General features: G+C 47.3%; 1 protein-coding gene across 2 annotated transcripts in view; it reads right to left on the bottom strand.

Moving 5' to 3' along the window:
• Window positions 1-17937, bottom strand: part of LOC146854136 (cystine/glutamate transporter-like) — a 107643-nt gene that overhangs the window by 22526 nt on the left and 67180 nt on the right. For both annotated transcript variants that reach the window (XR_014981161.1, XM_085651900.1), the window contains exon 11: window positions 6102-6279. Coding sequence is in view for 1 of the 2 variants with exons in the window: in XM_085651900.1 (XP_085508026.1) it covers window positions 6102-6279 (178 nt within the window). In the remaining variant the exon portion in view is untranslated. The remainder of the gene's footprint in view (window positions 1-6101; window positions 6280-17937) is intronic.

Raw genomic sequence — 17937 nt, 5'->3', positions numbered from 1 at the left:
TGTTGTGACGCTTTTCGCCCTAAGTGGGATGGGTATTCCCAGACGTGGGACCCGTGCTCACTGCGCCACTGGAGTCAAGCTATCCTGGCTGATGACGGCTGATAGCCAGAAACCGGTCCTAGGATGCTTGATTCCGGTCCAGGGAAGACATGGCTTGGCAGTTCGGGCTGGACTGTTCCCATGAGGCACAGGGTCAAGACTGATTTGCATATGGCCATGTCTGAACTGGGGTGGCGTAGTGGGCAAAAAAACGATGGATTTAACCCAGATCTCTTGACTGGGGGAGAATGTCTGCATTGTCAGCATTCCGTCCATCATTTGTTTGTTGTGACGCTTTTCGCCCTAAGTGGGATGGGTATTCCCAGACGTGGGACCCGTGCTCACTGCGCCACTGGAGTCAAGCTATCCTGGCTGATGACGGCTGATAGCCAGAAACCGGTCCTAGGATGCTTGATTCCGGTCCAGGGAAGACATGGCTTGGCAGTTCGGGCTGGACTGTTCCCATGAGGCACAGGGTCAAGACTGATTTGCATATGGCCATGTCTGAACTGGGGTGGCGTAGTGGGCAAAAAAACGATGGATTTAACCCAGATCTCTTGACTGGGGGAGAATGTCTGCATTGTCAGCATTCCGTCCATCATTTGTTTGTTGCATGTAAACTGCGCCAATGCTGAAACATGTATGGAACACACTGTGAAACCGCATCTCCCCTTCACATTGCAGAGGGACCAGCAACTCCTCCTGCACACAGACGTGTCATGACCATGATCAATCAATTATGAAAGCGAGACGAATGTTGGGGCAGTGACTCCCACTTACGTACATGTTGCCCATGTTGTGGGACTTGAGTCACAGGGGGCATCCCTGCATCATGGTGGTACATATCTGACCCCAAAAGGAGCCCTGTTGTCACCTGTAGGTCACAAATGACAGCCAAAATGGAATGATTTCGGACACATGTGAAACGCCGAAGAGTGGGATTCCCTACTAACTATGACACACTGAACTGGCAGTTCGAATACTTGACACCCTAAACAGCCTCTCTGCACAGAGGTGACACACCCACCATCCATGAACAAATCATACAATTGTTAGCAGTACATGTCACACTCACACTTGTCTGAGTGATGTGCCTGTACAGATGAGTGACATGCACTCAGGGAATGTGTTTTGGGAATGCATTTATTTGCACATGCTGTACCTGTGGTCATTTTGTACTGTCCCATGATTGCTAAGGACTGTCACAATGTGACGTGCTCATGTGAAGAAATTGTCAATGATGATGTTCCTACGGGCTATTCCTGCTGCCGCTGCAGTGGGGTGTGGTCCACCTGCCTCATCTTCATCATCATCGTCCAGTGCATCTGGCACTTGGATCCATTGTGCATTGCTACGTACACAAATGTTGTGCAACACACAGCATGCAACGATCATCTTGCACACGATGTCTGGGCTGTACAGGAGCCTTCCACCTAAGACGTCCAGGCACCTGAAACGTGACTTCAACGCGCCAAATGTGTGTTTCAAGATGCCCCTGGTGCGTTTGTGGGCCGCATTGTACTGCCTCTGGGCTTGTTTTTTTCGGGGCTCGGAGGGGTGTCATCATCCAAGCACAGAGTGCATATCCTTGGTCACCTGTGACAGTGCAGAGAGACATGAGTCAATAGTTGGTTCTGCATGATGTGTTGTCAGGCTCACTGGTTCATTGGTGTGTGATATGTGTGACTTTGTGATTCCTGTAAGACATGTATTGCTTGTTGCAAATGAGCGGCATCAATATGTATTACGTAACCTCACTGCTGCTTCTCCCTCCCTGAGCCTATTCACTAGTGTGCGCAGCGGGGTTGCATCACTTGCACCCCTACGGCACACCATTGTCATGCCTGTCTGCGCATGTCCACAAGCCTGACAACGACACAGTGATGTTGTGTGCTGAAAGTGGGCGCCACGTGTGTGTAGGCCTATGGTCTACCCTCAACCGCATGGCGAGTTCATGCCTGGCTGAACTCGCCATGCGGTTGAGGGTAGACTTTTGGCTTATGCTGTGGAAATAGCAACACACACGCCAGTTGGTATGTCTGATCCCTGACCGGGCTTGCGCACCCTCATGTATCACTCAGCCGAGCCTGCACTCCCGGGGCATGCTACATAGCAACATTGTATATTGCGTGAAAGGTGGCGCTGACACTACACCAGAGACACACGCATGCGTTACTTCCTTGGCAGGGCCTAAACTCAACCACGCCCAGAGCCACGTGTTGAATGACCACACCCCTACGCCAAACTGCCATACGCCGGTCCACTCTCTTAAGCTCACAAGGGGGACCGACACAGCTACATGTCCCAGGTCTACCCCACTGCCTGGGGTGACAAGGTTGCACCCGCTTTACACAGCACAATGTAATGTGGTATGGCCCGGGGCCCTCATGAATACATAATGACCACACGGACACACTGAGATAATTTGTGGAACTGGCTACGGGCACGTGCCCCCAGCACCTTTTATTGCCAGGGTCACACGTCTAGTGACCCCTGTGCTGGATTGGTGTTGGGTAGTGTAAGCCACCCCTCCGGGGTTGGTTGGTGCTGGCAACAGTGATCAGACAATCAGAAGTTCAAAGTACAAACAGCAAGGGTCCATGACTTGAGCTGCACAGAGTTAGTGGCCCCAGAAGCACTGCAGCTGGCACAGGCACACCACCACAGGAGGGTGACTTGCGATGCACTGAGGTAGGGCCACGAGAGCTGAGCGGGTCCTCGTTGATGTCCAAGGAGAATGTCGCAGAGTCTTACAGGGACAGTGGAAGGTGTCCATCCAGGGCATGATGCAAAGGGCAGAAGCAAGCAGAAACAGGCAATATGGAGGAGTTGAATGCTACAGTCTCCTTTTCCCCACCATGTTAGTATCAGCTACATGATGATGAAGACAACCCCCAGGCCATAAACTCAGACGCCACGAAAGTTCAACCAGAGAGTGTCCATGACTCCCGTGTCACAGAGTCAGTGGCACCAGAGCTGGAAGGGGATGCAGTCTGCAATGACACCTGTACAATGATATCAACTCTGCCATAAATAAATCAAGGCTCAGTTCCAAATGTGTGACCTACAGGACCGCAATATGGGCCGGAGGTAGCGGTTAGCATGGGCCACAGCCGCGTGTTGTTGACTTGCGATGCACAGAGTTAGTGGCACCAGAACAGTTGTTGGTAGTGTTCGATCACCTCCGTAACGAGGATCCTTTTTTCCTCAGGACTAAACCACATCTTCCTCTTACTCCTCTCCTTGCCTACAATGATATGAACTCTGCCATACAGGAATCAAGACTCAGTTCCAAATGTGTGACCTACTCAACCGCAGTGTAGGCCGAGGGCAGTAGTCAGCAAGGGACCACAGACAGGTGTCATTCGGATGCTATGCACAGAGTTGGTGGCACCACATCGCAGGGAGTACAGTGCTATAAACTCTGCCATAAAGTATATTCTCTGCCATTGCATAATCAAGACTCAGTTCCAAATGTGTGACCTACTCGACCGCAGTTTAGGCTGGAGGCAGCTGTTAGCGCGGGTCAACCGCTGTGCAGCCAGCTCCTCCTGGATCTCTAACACAAGGCATGGAAATGGCATGTGGAGAAGATTTCTGGTTGACGGAGGTAGAGGCACCAGAGCTGAGTGGGTGTGCGCCCTGCGATGATACCGTGTCCTGCCTGAATTAGATTGGTGTGAGGCCGGTTGGACCGCAGTGTAGGCTGAAGGCAGAAGTCAGCAAGGGCTCACAGACACGTGTGGTCGGATTTCTATGCACAGAGTTGGTGGCACCACATCGAAGGGAGTATAGTGACATAAACTCAGCCATAAAATATGTACTCTGCCATTGTGTAATCAAGACTTAGTTCCAAATGTGTGACCTACTTGTCCGCTGTGTATGCTGGTGGAGTACATCAACGAGAAAGGAGTACTGCGGGCCTTGCTCGTGGAGGTCGTGATGGTCTGAGGAGTCTGCCAAGGTCTCGGGCTTGGAGCTTGCACCGGCACGTGGTGGGGCCTCTTGGAGACACGCTGGTGTCGGCAGGTGAGCAGTGAGGCCTGGATGTGCAGAGGCGGGCAAGACGAGGTCTGGGGACCAGCGGCCTGGGGTGCAGCAGGCGCACAGGATAGCAGGCAACACCGCTCACGGCGTCGGCCTTGTGCCAGGGTGAGAGGCGCCGCCCTTGCAGACACGTTGGCCATTCCGGAAGAGAACCACGCCCAGGGCTAAGTGCTTTTTATTCACACCCCTACGCTAGCCTGGTGTACCCAGCCAGCCTACTCCGCACACGCTTACAGGGGGGACGTAACGAGCTACATTTCCAAGATCTTCCTCACTGGCTGGGGTGACATGGTTGCATTCACTGTCCACAACACTACCACCACCAGCAGTATATGTCGACATGGCTATGTCTGTGGTCTGCATACTGCAGTCTGTTCAGCACATCCACACCACACTTGGCATTGTGTGCATTCTCATTCATGGGTCACTTGCCTCCTTTGCACATGCCTGGTTCCCACCTCTCCCCACATTCTGCTATTGTGTGGCTGAGGTGCCATGCTGTTGATGGCTCATGTACATGGCTAGCTCAGGTTACCGCAGTACGTTGTGCTGTTGTGTATGGTGGGTGGGCATGTTGTTTGGCATGTTGTATGTGAGTTTGTAACGTGTACATTCCCAGAGTTGTGAGTTACATGATTGTGGAGTTGAGGTGTGTGGTGTGTTCATTTGGTACTTACCAACGAGCACTGCATTTCCGTAGGTGCCACCCTGGAAGCTCCGGTTGATGATGGACTCTGCGGTGGGTGTTGTGGCCCTGTTGGGGCTTCAAGCTGCATGATGAGTAGCTCCATGGCATCTGTTGTTCTTCAGGTGTGGCTGTAGGCTGGGCACCCTTTTCTGGTGCAGGTTGTCATCCGACTTTGCACAAGGTCAGAGCAGGTGTTAATTTTCTGCTGCTAACGTGCCTTATCGCCTGTTTTGTGGTCTTATCGCCGATCTGGCTGGTCGTTGAGAATGTTGCGGTGTGGTGTTGTCGTGGCTTTTTGCTTGGGAATGCCTACTCTGCATCTCATTAGCGATAGTTGCCGGGCTGATCTGTGGCGATGTTTTTTGCGGCTGCTATCGCAGGTAAACTGGTGATATTGGCTGTTGCACCAGTTTGTGAATGGGGCGATACATATATCACAACTTTGGCTGTGATAAAGTGCCGATAACGCGGTGATGGATCATTGAGAATATGCCCCTTAGACTTTACCACGACATATGTCCCTGGAAGTACTATCACCTCTCTCCCAAAAGCAGTGTGTCTCTGAAATCACGACAAATACAAATGGACATGCCACATCACCTCAGGTTTCTCTGTGCCTGTAGGCAACTCTGTGAGCCCTGCTACATCAGCACTCCTTCTTTCCTGCTGAGTAAGACCAGGAAAGTAGGTGACACCTCTTCTACGCCAAATAAACAGACAGACCTGAAGGTCAAACATGGAGAAAGAGGTACCAAGCTGTAGGTACAACATTCCTCATTGCTGTAAAGATTGCGATGAGGAAGAGACCAAGAGGTTCATGTGACTATCTAACATAGCCATTTTTTGATATTTTCAATTCACATTTAAAGAACAATCAGGAGCTGAGTTCCTAAAAGACCCTATCCTAAGTGTTGTTGTGGACATGGCACTGTGGCCATTGCTGTCACAGTTAGCGCAGTTGAGTTACCTGGCTTAGGGGCATATTATCAAGGACGGTGTTAAAATTATCGCCGGTTTAGCGGCAGAAAACTGCCGCTAAAGAGGCAATAATGGGCTTGATAATATGGAGAATTCCAATAGAAGCCTATGTTCGCACCAGAACATGGACCAGAACATGGACTTCTATTGGAATTCCCAAGGGCATATTATCATGCTCATTATCGCCGCTTTAGCGGCAGTTTTCTGCCGCTAAACTGGCGAAAAATTTTAACGCCGTTCTTGATAATATGCCCCTTAGAAAGTTGAGACTGCATCTATTCTAGGTAATTTCTGCAAGTTGGTGATGAACAACAAAGTTAAAAGAATGAAGGGGTGTGCATTCACTTACTGAACACTGCCATGCATCTCCCTGGAACTCTGGGTTTGTAGATTGTCAGGTAGTACACAGGTAGACCACTCAGGGTAATGAAACACCCTATGCCGGTGTTAATAGGGTCTGAGTACAGGGACATTCCTACTATGAAAAGGCACATCACAGAGAAGACCAGTGGGATGAAGAGGGGGACCTGCAAAGCAGAATAAAAAAGAGATGTTAAAAGATAGACCCCAGGTTATTTTTTCCCAAGCTACGTACAGACATTTTGGATTAATTTAAGCAAACTCACAACCTGCTTTATAGCACTTATTACAAACCCGTTTTATTTATTATGCATACTTAGATACATATAACAATATACACATCCATAGTTAACTTCTACCCCTCCCACATTCTCATAACATTGCATCAAAGCCACATAACTGACAATGAATCCTTTAAACATAATGTGATCCTTATTCCAGCAATGGACAAGTGTATATCTCAGAGAAATGAAAATAAATGCAACTTATACAAGCACATGCATTATGCTTGTCAAAGATAAATGAAAGCATACCTAGCTGCTATTTAATATATTTTGTCAGTAAACCATATTCAGTGAGTGTAGGTGGCTCTTTATATAGTGTACCAAAATGAGGTGCACTATTTAGAGAGTCCAGGTATCCCTTACTAGTGTACAGAGGCTTGCTTTAACAATCCCAAGGTGCTCTATTTGTGTTAGTGTGGTTGAAAAACCTTAGGCTTATCAGAGGGGAGTGTTAAGTATTTGTTGCACATGTCGAGCCAATAAATAAGACACACACTCAATAAGGACATTTAGACACTAAGGGGGTCATTACGATGATGGTGAGACTGCCACCAACAGGCTGTCGGTCTTACCGCCATTGGAAGGTCGTTCTCCGCCTGCCACATTACGATGGCTGGCGCTTCCATGGCGGTCAGACACTCTGACTACCACGCATCCGATGGGCTACTTGAGCCAGCCAGTGTGGTGGAGGGCTTCCCAATCCCTGAATTGGTGGCGGTGCCTATCAGGCACCGCTGTAGGGATTAAGATGTCCCTCCCCTCTAGCCTTTCCTTGATTGTTTACCAGCCATGAAAAGCCTGGCAGGGATGTACATTGGGGGCCCATAGCGGTCCCCCTTCATACCAGCACATTTCTTTGGGTGTTGTCTAAATATCCCTGAACCAAGTGACTGGCACTGCATGGTGCCTTGTCACGTAGTACTGGTATATGTAAAACATCCCTGTTTTATATTGAGACAGGTGGTGCAGTCAGCAGCACCCGCCACTATTGTAAAAGGTGGGCAATGCAACTGCCATGGTGGTGGTCGCATCATAATTTGGCCTGTGGGAGTGCCGCCTTGTATGCAGTTGGTCCCAAATACGATACCATGGCTGACGGTTAATGACCCCCTTAGATCTTCGAGATTAGGTGTGACTTTTCGAGTTAGCCATTTTGAGAAACACAGAAGATACACCATTCAGATCTGAGGCATGAGACTTAAATGCGGTAATGTTATCCAATGGGAAAAACATACTCTGCATAAGGATACTTGGAATCCAGTTCCAGGGTTGTTCTTCTGGACTTAAGGTAAGTAGGGACTAAAGTCCTTAGAACCACCATCAGTTTCAGTTTACCTGCCACAGTGTGTCCGGGTGCAGAGGTGGTGGTCGCAAGAATAGCCTCTAACAATACGGCTGAAGTCAATGGAAAACCTGTTAACAAGAAAAAGGCTACACGTGGGGACTGGGCACCAGTCTGGCGGCACCCAAAGGGAGGCTCTGTTCTTGAGGGTCTCTGGAGCACAGGTGCACCGTTGCTAGGCTCAGATTCATGGGGGTGGATGACTAAGTAGTAGATGGATTAGTGGGTAAGAGGATGAGTGAATGGATAGGTGGATGGACAGAAAAGGATGCCAGAGTAAAGGGATAGATGGATGCGTGAGTAAATGAATAGGTGGATAGACAGATGAAAGGATGGCAGAGTAAAGGAATGGATGGATGAGTGGGCACAAAGACAAGTGAATGGATGGCAGAGTGGATGTACAAATGGATGTGTGCATGGATGGCAGAGTGGATAAGTGTAGGATTGGTGGATATCTGAATAGATGGAGGGATGGATGACAGGGTGGTGGATAGAGGGATGGCAGAGTGGATGGATGGATGGCAGAGGAGATGGATGGATGGATGGCAGAGGATGGATGGTAGCATGGCAGAGTGGATGATAGATGGATGATGGATGGATGACAGAGTGTATGGGTGAATGAATAGGAGATTGCTTAGATGGATGGCAGAGGGGATAGATGGCAGAGTGTATGAATGGAAAGAATACAAAACAATTGAATGATGGATGAAAAAAACGTATGGATCAGTGTGTGTATGGAAGGATGAAAGGATGAATAGACAGTTGCATGGATGGAAGAGACAAGAGAGCTCTTCTAAGGAGGTTTGGGCTCACTTGCTTCTCTTGCTTGTGCCATCAGGGTTGCACACTTAGAATCCCTTTGTGTACTGCTGAGGTGCAGTGAAGTTCCTTGGTACATTAAATGCTGAAGGAAGAAAGAAGCGCTGGATACGGCATTAGACATATGGGCTATAGTAACCCTGGCTGGTGGTCTCTTAGTGGTAGCCTTAAAGCCTGTATTGTATGTTTCCGGCTTCAAGACTTTTATTCCTCTTACACAAGATGGAAATCTTTCCTTACTGGTCACATATGTATTCTTTTATTTGACCATGGTACCCAGGAACAGATTCACATGGCTGCCTGATCTTGGTAGATGCACGGCGATAGTGGGCAGATTGCTTGCGAAGGGGTTACATTTGTTGCTTGGACCTGTGTCAGGCCAGATGACAGAGCTAGGGGGGCTGGACGTGCTGAAGTACAGGTCGATAGAGGCTGAGATGGGAACACTAGACCGTTAACTGTTAGTGAACCTTATGTACTAATTTCCTGGGTTTGAGTCATATCTGGTTTATGGGAGGCAGAGCCCTATTCAGTCCTCACATGAACTCAGTCCTATGCCTACCAATGTTCTGCGTGGTTGCATGGCTTTCTGATTTCCACTTAGTTTGAACCTGTATTGGCATCCCTTCATTTTGCTGTTCTTCCCTTTAAAGTTCCCTCAATTCCCTTAGTGCTATCCCCTCCAAGTATTGTTGGTTGTGCTATCTCTTGTCATGTTTCTCATTGCGTTTTACCTTTGTGGGTTATGCAGGTACCAGGGGTCTGTACCAGATTCAAGGTCAGCTTGTTTCTGCACCATCTATTCCTGAAACCAGTAAGCATTGTTCTAGTTGGTATTCATTCTTAACAACTAGCTGGTATATTATACTTAGGGGCCTATTACGATGTCAGTCAGAGTTTCCTCCGACCGACACTGTGACAGAAACAGGACGGGCCAACCTCCGGTCGGCGGTCCCGACCACCTAATTATGATGCGACCGCACATGGTGCGTTCACATTCTCCCATTTCTCTATGGGAGATTGTGCTACTGCCGTAAACTGGCCATAACACAAGCTCCCATAGAAAATGGGAGATTGTGTTAATCTCTTCATCTATAGGCAGGTGCAGGGATGAACATGTGGGCATCGGAGGCTGCAAGGGAAAGTGGGCCCTGTTGGAACTGGCCCGTAATACAAATTGCGATGCAAGGTTTTCGGAAGGTTTTCCATGCTGGCTGACGGGTTCATTGAGCCCGTTGGAAGCCTGCTGGAGTTACCAGCTGGTTTCAAATCTGACCGGCTGTATCGTAATCAGCCGGTCGCAATTGAAACAGACTATGTCGGGCGTGAAGCCTCCGACCAAAGGTCGGAGGCTTTACGACTGAAATCGTAATCGGACCCTCATCAGTGTATGCCCTCTGTCTTCCAGCTAGTTAGATTTACTTTCTATTGTAATCTCCAGACAGTATGGTACCATCCTTTTAATGAGACCTAACCGCGGAAAGTAGGCTCCAGTCCGGACTTTCTCTCTTTCACTCCCTTCCTTGTTTCTCCCCTGATTGCTTTGTAAGGTGATAAATTCCTTCTTGTTTACTAGCACAGATACTAAGCGACAGCAGGGGCCTTTTTAGCAGGTCAGCCCTGCTGGTAGAGGAGTGCAATAGGTGTTAACATAGAGTTGTATATTGAGACTTCATGAGGATAATCGCCACACTATCTATCAAGGGAGGATTAGGCAAGTGAAACTGTTTTCTGTACATGGTAACATTTGCTGAGGTATGTGGTGTAAGGTGTGCTCCCCATGGTCATAATTGTTGAGTTGCTTGTGGAGGCTCATCTTTATTGGCTATTATGGCATCTGTTATAGCATGCATGCTGGCATAATGACTCCGTAAGCTAGGATATTATGTTTGTGCAATCCATTTGGTAAAAGTGGTTGCAATTCGTCCAGCAACTTTTATGGAAAGCATTGTTTTTAGAGAACCGACATACGCTCAATCATGATAGTTCAATTTTATTTAATTCACAGGTGAATCGCAATATGACCAACCTTATTAATATGCAAATAGTAGGTTGTAAATTGCGACCCAATATGATTCGCTGCCATTACAGGGATTGTGGCCTGCTGGGGTCAGCAGATCACCATGTATGTGAAAGCCTTTAAATAAAGCATTTATTTTTTTAATGATGCCTCTTTTTCATCAAGGAAACCGGGATGCGTTTAACAAAAGAAACACTTTAGGATCTTTTGTGTGAGTAACTGGTGATCCCAGGGACCACTGCCTACGCCCCAATTTTTTTTTTATAACATTGACAAAAGGGAAGTTGTTTCTAAAGTACCCTTTCCAGGTTGCAAGTGGGTTTTCACCTCCTTTGAAGTGTTGGTAACTGATCAATGATTTGAAAACACAATTTGCAGTGATAAATCATGGATACAAACCATAAGAAATTTCAAATTGGAAGGGACTCCCTAAACATGCCCCTTTTAATGTGCGATTTGATAAGTGGTTGCAAACCTATTTTGCGATTTGGTAATGAATCATAATTCTGGTTTTGAACAAACCTTAAAGCAGTTTTGTGGTCGCAAAGGCTCCAAGTTTGTGAATCATAGCTTTTGGCACTTTAAAATAGCATTATACATAATGCCCCTTGTTACTACATGTCCTTGTAATGTCAGACCCACTGTAAGCTATGTTTCTTCTTTTCATTGTCGTACTTTTGGATTTCTTTAAAATCTTTGGCTGAGAGTTAATTTAAAAACCCGGATTATATTGTGTATTGTTTGCAGAGAGATGGTTGGCAGCAATTGGAGGTCTGTATTTCTCTTATCATGCTTCTAAGTTTATTTGAAATTTTTTGGTTTTGTAGCTCTTTCTATGGTAATGGGCTTTACTATTGAATGAGCTTAATCCTAGATGATCTTCCTTTTTTCATAATTAAGATCATTGTATATTTCTAAGATACTGTCACTGTGTGCCTAGCTTTTGTTTCTTTTTAGCAATTTTACCTCGTATGACAAAGGGTGGAATGGCAGCATAGAACACAATTTTATGTTAGGAAAAAAGATTTTGCTGTTGTACTTTAAATGCTTGCACTCTGTATGTCCTGACACATCATACATCCAATTAAAGTAACTTGACACTGAAAGGCGTACATATATGAATAGAACAAAAACAAAATGCATTGCTGTCTATATAAATGCTAACATAGTTATGCTTCAGATAACACACTAAGGGCTCGATTACGATGTCAGTCGAAGTTGATTTTGACCGACACCATCCCGGTCTCGCGTCCTGACACAGCAATCACAACGTGACCACACATGGTGCAGTTGCATACTCCCATTTCTTAATGGGAGGTTGTACTGTGTCAGTAAACCGCCCATAGCACAAGCACCCTTAGAGAAATTGGAGATTCTATTAATCCCTGCACCACGTGGCAGGCACCTCCAGGACCCCAACCAATCTTGCTTTCTGATAGGCTTTCCATGTCGGAAAGTCCGGCATGGAAAGCCTGTGATTACTGTAAAGTATTTAATGCTTACCTGTGCCAGGCTTGCTTGGTTCTAAAAATAAAACAACAGTATATTTGTTATACAAAAACAATTGGCCTAGAGTTCAGTTCTTGAGTGTGTGAATTCATTTGCTGACTGAGTGTGTACATCAAATGCTTAACACTGTGCTCTGACACTGCCTTACTGCTCGACCACTCTACTACAAATAGAGAATAAGGTTCTATCTAACTTTAACCTCTGCCTACCTTTGGGGTCACCTGGACTCTATACACACTATACCTCATTTTGGAATAGTGTATATAGAGCCAGTTTCCCTCACCTTCCACCTAGTATGAAGCAGGGCGAAATTTGTATGATCTTGAAACCGGGAGGTGACCCATATGAGCCCTCCTTATACCGCCCAATCACAATGATAAATATGGACACCAACATGTTATGTAAATTGCTAGCATCCTGCTTAGGGCCATATATGCTGCACCTTGTACACAAGGATCAATGTGGCTTTATACCTGGTCGTAATACAGACATGAATCTACGCCGACTTAACCACATTATGCACGAAGTGCGGGACAGGCAGGAGGAGATGGTACTCGTCTCTATTGACCTAGCTAAGGCATTTGACACAGTGGATTGGGGATATCTCTTGGAGGTACTCAGGGTTGCAGGTCTAGGCCCCAAATTCTGCCGTTGGGTCCGGATACTGTATACTGACCCTCAGGCAAGGATTAAGCTGGGGAGTGCACACTCCGAAGAATGGCAGCTGGGTCGGGCCACCTGACAGGGATGCCCACTCTCGCCCTTATTGTTTGTCTAAGCCATAGAGCCATTAGTGGTAGGGGTGAGAACTCAAATGGACCAGTGGGGACTCAAGGTGGGAGACTAGACCCACGTCATCTCCTTATACGTAGATTATGTGTTTTTTTATCTGGCCTGCCCTCGGGTAGCGATACCGGAACTGCTGCGTCAGCTGGATAGGTTTGGGGAGGTTTCTGGGTTAAGACTCAACCGTCATAAGTCATTGATTTTCCCGCTGGCAGGATTAGCTACAGTACCTCAAAGGGATCTCCCGGACCTGGGTCTTAGATGGGAGCGGGTGGGCTTCCGGTATTTAGGGGTTCATGTTGCGCTGTCAGATGCACAGACAATGGCCATGAATGTGGATCACAGACACTCAAGGCCCTTCAGCGTTCGGTGACATTCTGGAACACCCTTCCACTGTCTCTGATGGTTAGGCTAGCATTTCAAAGATGGTAATGCTTCCGAGAATCCTTTATGTGCTCCAGAACTCACTTTGTCCGTTTACAACACGTATTTTTAAACAACTAAATATGATCCTGACCTCACTGCTTTGGGTGGGAAGAGTAGCCCTAAATACTATGATACGCAGTTATGAGGAGGGAGGCCTGGAAGCTCCGCGATTTGACCTATATTATTATGCAGCTCAGCTCCACCATGCGGCGCACTGGATCGTGGAGGAAGATAATTGGGAAAAGTGTATACTGGCAGGTAGAGCGGACCCGCCAACACTTCAGATTGCACTGATGGAGGGTAAGGGAGCGGAGGGAACCCTCCCATATGTAGTGAGACACACGGCAAATATCTGACAACGATATGTCAAGAAGATTTTAGGGAAAACACAATTTCATAGATAGTTACCTATAAGGGTTCTGGCCCTCTTCCAAGAGATGGGCACACATATGTCATTCTAGGCTAGGAGAGATGGTGGCTGTGAGGTCCTAGCAGACCTGTTCCCAAATGAAACCTTTATTTCCTATGAATAGGCCAGTGAGTGTTTTAATCTAGGGCAGGGGCACTACTCGCACTATGGAGGTATTCAGGAGGTAGTCAAAATCACCTGGCCACAGTACCCCAATATCCCTCAAACAACATGTACACTGGACATACTGCTTACATGTGGTGCTGGTAGCAGAATGATTTCCCTTCTGTATAGAGCGATGAAGCAAGACTCTACATCCCCACTACCGCCGTCAAGGGCAGCTTGGGAAAGAGACCTCGGCACACAGATAAAAGGAAGAACCTGGGCGTCCATAGGATCTCTCACACACAGTGCCTCCTGAAATGCTAGATTTACACTAACACATTATAACTTCTTGCACCGCATTAACCTGACATCAGTAAAGTTATAACGCATCTCACACAATAAAGATAGTGAGTGCCCCAGGTGTGCCGCAGAGGATTCAGATTTTCTTCACCTGTATGGGGGTGTTTGGTGGTGAGACAGTTCTGGACAGGTGTGGCTCATAAAATACGGGAGGTCAAGGGCCTTCTGCTGAGGGAGGAACCACTGCAATGTTTACTAGCCCACGTTAGGAAGTCCAAGAAGGAATATGCTATTTACCAGTATGCATCTGTTCTTGGCATGTAGAGCTGCAGATCTACACACTTGTGCATAGATCGCCATCTGGTGTTGGGCCCGGATGTTTGCAGTTTGTTTTTCCTCTTGGAAAGTCTTTGGAAGTCACGTGTTCGTTGACTCCACCCTTGGATCGTATTGCGCATGGGCTTCGGCTCCATCCTCAGATTGTGTTTCGCCAGCAGGGAAAGATGGAGCGTAGTAATAACAGTGAAGATGCCCATGTGTGTGTTATCTAAATAACATTATCTGGAACAGGTACAGGTAGCCGGGGAGGAGGGTGGGCATGTGTAGATCTGCAGCTCTACATGCAAAGAACAGATGCATACTGGTAAGTAGCATATTCCGTTCGAGGCATATGAGTTGCAGATTAAACACTTGTGCATAGATTATATAGCAGTACCCACCATTAGCGGCGACCACCCGTATCTATTGCAGTGGTTTGAAATAATGTTTTGAGTACAGCCTGGCCCACACTAGCTTGTTGCTTAGTTTGCACATCTACACAATAGTGTTTGGTGAAAGTGTGCAGTGTTGACCATGTAGCTGCTTTGCAGATATCATCTAATGGGATTTTTCCTGGAAAAGCCATTGAAGCCCCTATTTTACGTGTAGAATGGGCTTTAGGGGGTACGGATAGCATTAGCTTTGCTTTATGGCAGCAAATCTGAATGCATTTGACAATCCACCTAGCTATCCCCGACTTGGAGATGGGGTTGCCCTTGTGTGGTGGAGAGAAAGAGACAAACAGTTGTTTCGTCTTATGGAAAGGTTGTGTTCTCTCGATGTAGTAGAGTAAGGCTCGTTTGACATCTAGTGTGTGAAGAGCTCTTTCTGCAACAGCTTGTGGTTGCGAGAAGAATACTGGTAGTTCTACAGATTGGTTTAGGTGAAAAGGAGAAATGGCTTTGGGGGGGAATTTTGGGTTGGTACGGAGAACCACCTTATTATGGTGCATTTGTAGAAAAGGTTCTTGAATAGTAAATGCTTGTATCTCACTGACCCTTCTGAGGGAAGTGATGGCTACAAGAAAAGCGGTTTTCCATGTTAAGAATTGAAGTTCACATTTGTGTAGGGGTTCAAAGGGAGGTCCCATTAGTCTAGTGAGAACGATATTTAGGTTCCACACAGGTGAGGGTGGCACTCTGGGGGGAATTGTTCTTTTAAGGCCTTCCATGAAGGCTTTAATGGCAGGTACTCTAAAGAGTGAGAGATGTTGCCTGTTTTGTAGGTAAGCTGTGTAGTCGAATGGACGTATAGGCTAGATTGCACCTTTGTAGGTGGAGTAAGTAGCCTATGATGTGTTGAATGAACACATCTAGGGGATCGATAGTGTTGTTATGACAATAGATAGCAAAACGTTTCCACTTGGCGGCGTAGCACGCTCTAGTGGTAGGGCGCCTAGCTTCTTTGATGATGTTCATACAGTCAGGGGGAAGATTTAGGTACCCGAATTCTAGGATTTCAGGAGCCAGATCGCAAGGTTGAGCTGAGATGGGTCCGGGTGTCTGATCTCTCCATGGTTCTGGGTTAAGAGGTGTGGAGAGAGGCGTAACTTTTGATGCGGTACTACCGATAGTTCCAGCAGTGTGGTGTACCACGGTTGTCTGGCCTAAGTTGGCGCTACTAATATTAGTATGAGGGAGTGCTGTTGTAGTTTGCGCACTACTAGTGGAATGAGTGGGAGAGGCGGAAAAGCGTACGCAAATCTGCCTGACCAGTTCATCCATATCGCATTGCCTTTGGACAATGGGTGTGGGTATCTGGCGGCGAAGCTTGGGCATTTTTTGTTTTCGTGGGTGGCGAAGAGGTCTATCTGTGGATGCCCCCACATTGGAAAGTATGGGTGAAGAACTTGCGGGTGAAGTTCCCACTCGTGGAGTTGTTGTGTTTGTCTGCTGAGTAGATCTGCTATAGTGTTTTGTACTCCTGAGACATGTTGGGCTAGGAGAAAGATTTTCCGGGGTATGGCCCATCTCCACATGCTCTGTGCTAATTGAGAGAGCTGTGGAGAGTGTGTGCCGCCTTGTTTTTTAATATAATACATGGCTGTCATGTTGTCTGTGCGGATTAGGACTGCTGTGCCCGAAATTTGTGCCTGAAAGGATTTTAGGGCTAGGAAGATTGCTAGTAACTCCAGATGGTTTATATGGAGTAGCTTCTGTTCAGGTGTCCATTTGCCTTGCATGGTGAGATGTAATAGATGAGCTCCCCAGCCGGAGAGCGATGCGTCTGTTGTTAGTACTATATGGGGAACCGGGTCCAGGAACGGTCGACCTTTGGAAAGGTTTGTGGTGGTCCACCACTGCAGAGAGCGATGGGTACGACCGTCTACCAACACCAGATCTGTTAATTGACACTGGGCCTGGTTCCATTGGTGCGCTAAGCACTCTTGGGGAGGACGCATCTGGAGTCTTGCGTGAGGTACTATGAAGATGCAAGAGGCCATCATTCCTATTGGTTGCATGAACACCCGAGCTGGAAGGGAGTGTTGTGCTATGAATTTTGCGCGTAGAGCCTGAATGCTTGCAATCCTGGCAGGATTGGGGTAGGCGAGTACTTTTGAGGTGTCTATAGTGGCACCTAGGTATTGTTTTATGTGGGATGGTTGGAGATGGGACTTTTCGTGATTTACCGTGAAGCCCAGCTGATAAAGTAGCTGGATGGTGGTGTGTGTGTGTAGTACACACTGATTGTATGAACTGGCTTTTATCAACCAGTCGTCTAGATATGGGAAGACATGAATGTGTTGTCTTCGCAGATGTGCTGCCACCACCGCTAGGCACTTGGTGCATACTCGTGGTGCGGTTGTGACTCTGAACGGGAGCACTTTGAATTGGTAGTGTTGGCCGTCCACTACAAATCTGAGGTACTTCCTGTGAGCATTGTGCACTGGAATGTGGAAGTAAGCGTCTTTTAGGTCCAAAGTGGTGAGGAAGTCATTTTGGGAAAGTAGCGGAAGTACCTGCTGAAGCGTCACCATATGAAAGTGGTCTGAGTGTATGTATTTGTCTAGGGGCCGAAGGTCTAGGATGGGCCGTAGAGTCTCGTCCCTTTTTGGTATGAGAAAATACAGGGAGTAGACCCCTATATTTTGTTGGTTGGTAGGAATGTGTTCTATTGCCTCTTTGTGTAGGAGGGAGATTACCTCCTGCTTGAGTAGCCGCAGATGTTCTGGTGACATCGGGCGTTGTCTGGGTGGAATGTTTGGGGGGGTAGATGTTAGTTCTAGGCAGTAGCCTGACTGAATTATTTGTGTTACCCATTTGTCTGAGGTGATGGTAGTCCAGAAATGTTGGAGTCTGCCCCCGACCGAAGTGTGATGGTTTGGGGGAAGTGGAGGAAAGTCATTGGGTAGGCGCGGTGGCAGAGCGGGCGGTGTTTGTTTTGCCTCTGCCTTTGTTATTTCTGCCCCTGTAGCCGCCTCTTTGGTAACCCCTTGTAAACGTGGACTGAGTAGGGGATTTGTATGAAGTGGAAGCGGTGTCTAAGGAGTAGCCTCTGGATGTGCTC

The sequence above is a fragment of the Triturus cristatus genome, chromosome 4_1 (genome assembly GCF_964204655.1).
Source record: "Triturus cristatus chromosome 4_1, aTriCri1.1, whole genome shotgun sequence".
In the NCBI taxonomy this organism is placed as follows: domain Eukaryota; kingdom Metazoa; phylum Chordata; class Amphibia; order Caudata; family Salamandridae; genus Triturus; species Triturus cristatus.
This window is presented reverse-complemented; position numbering and strand designations above follow the sequence as displayed.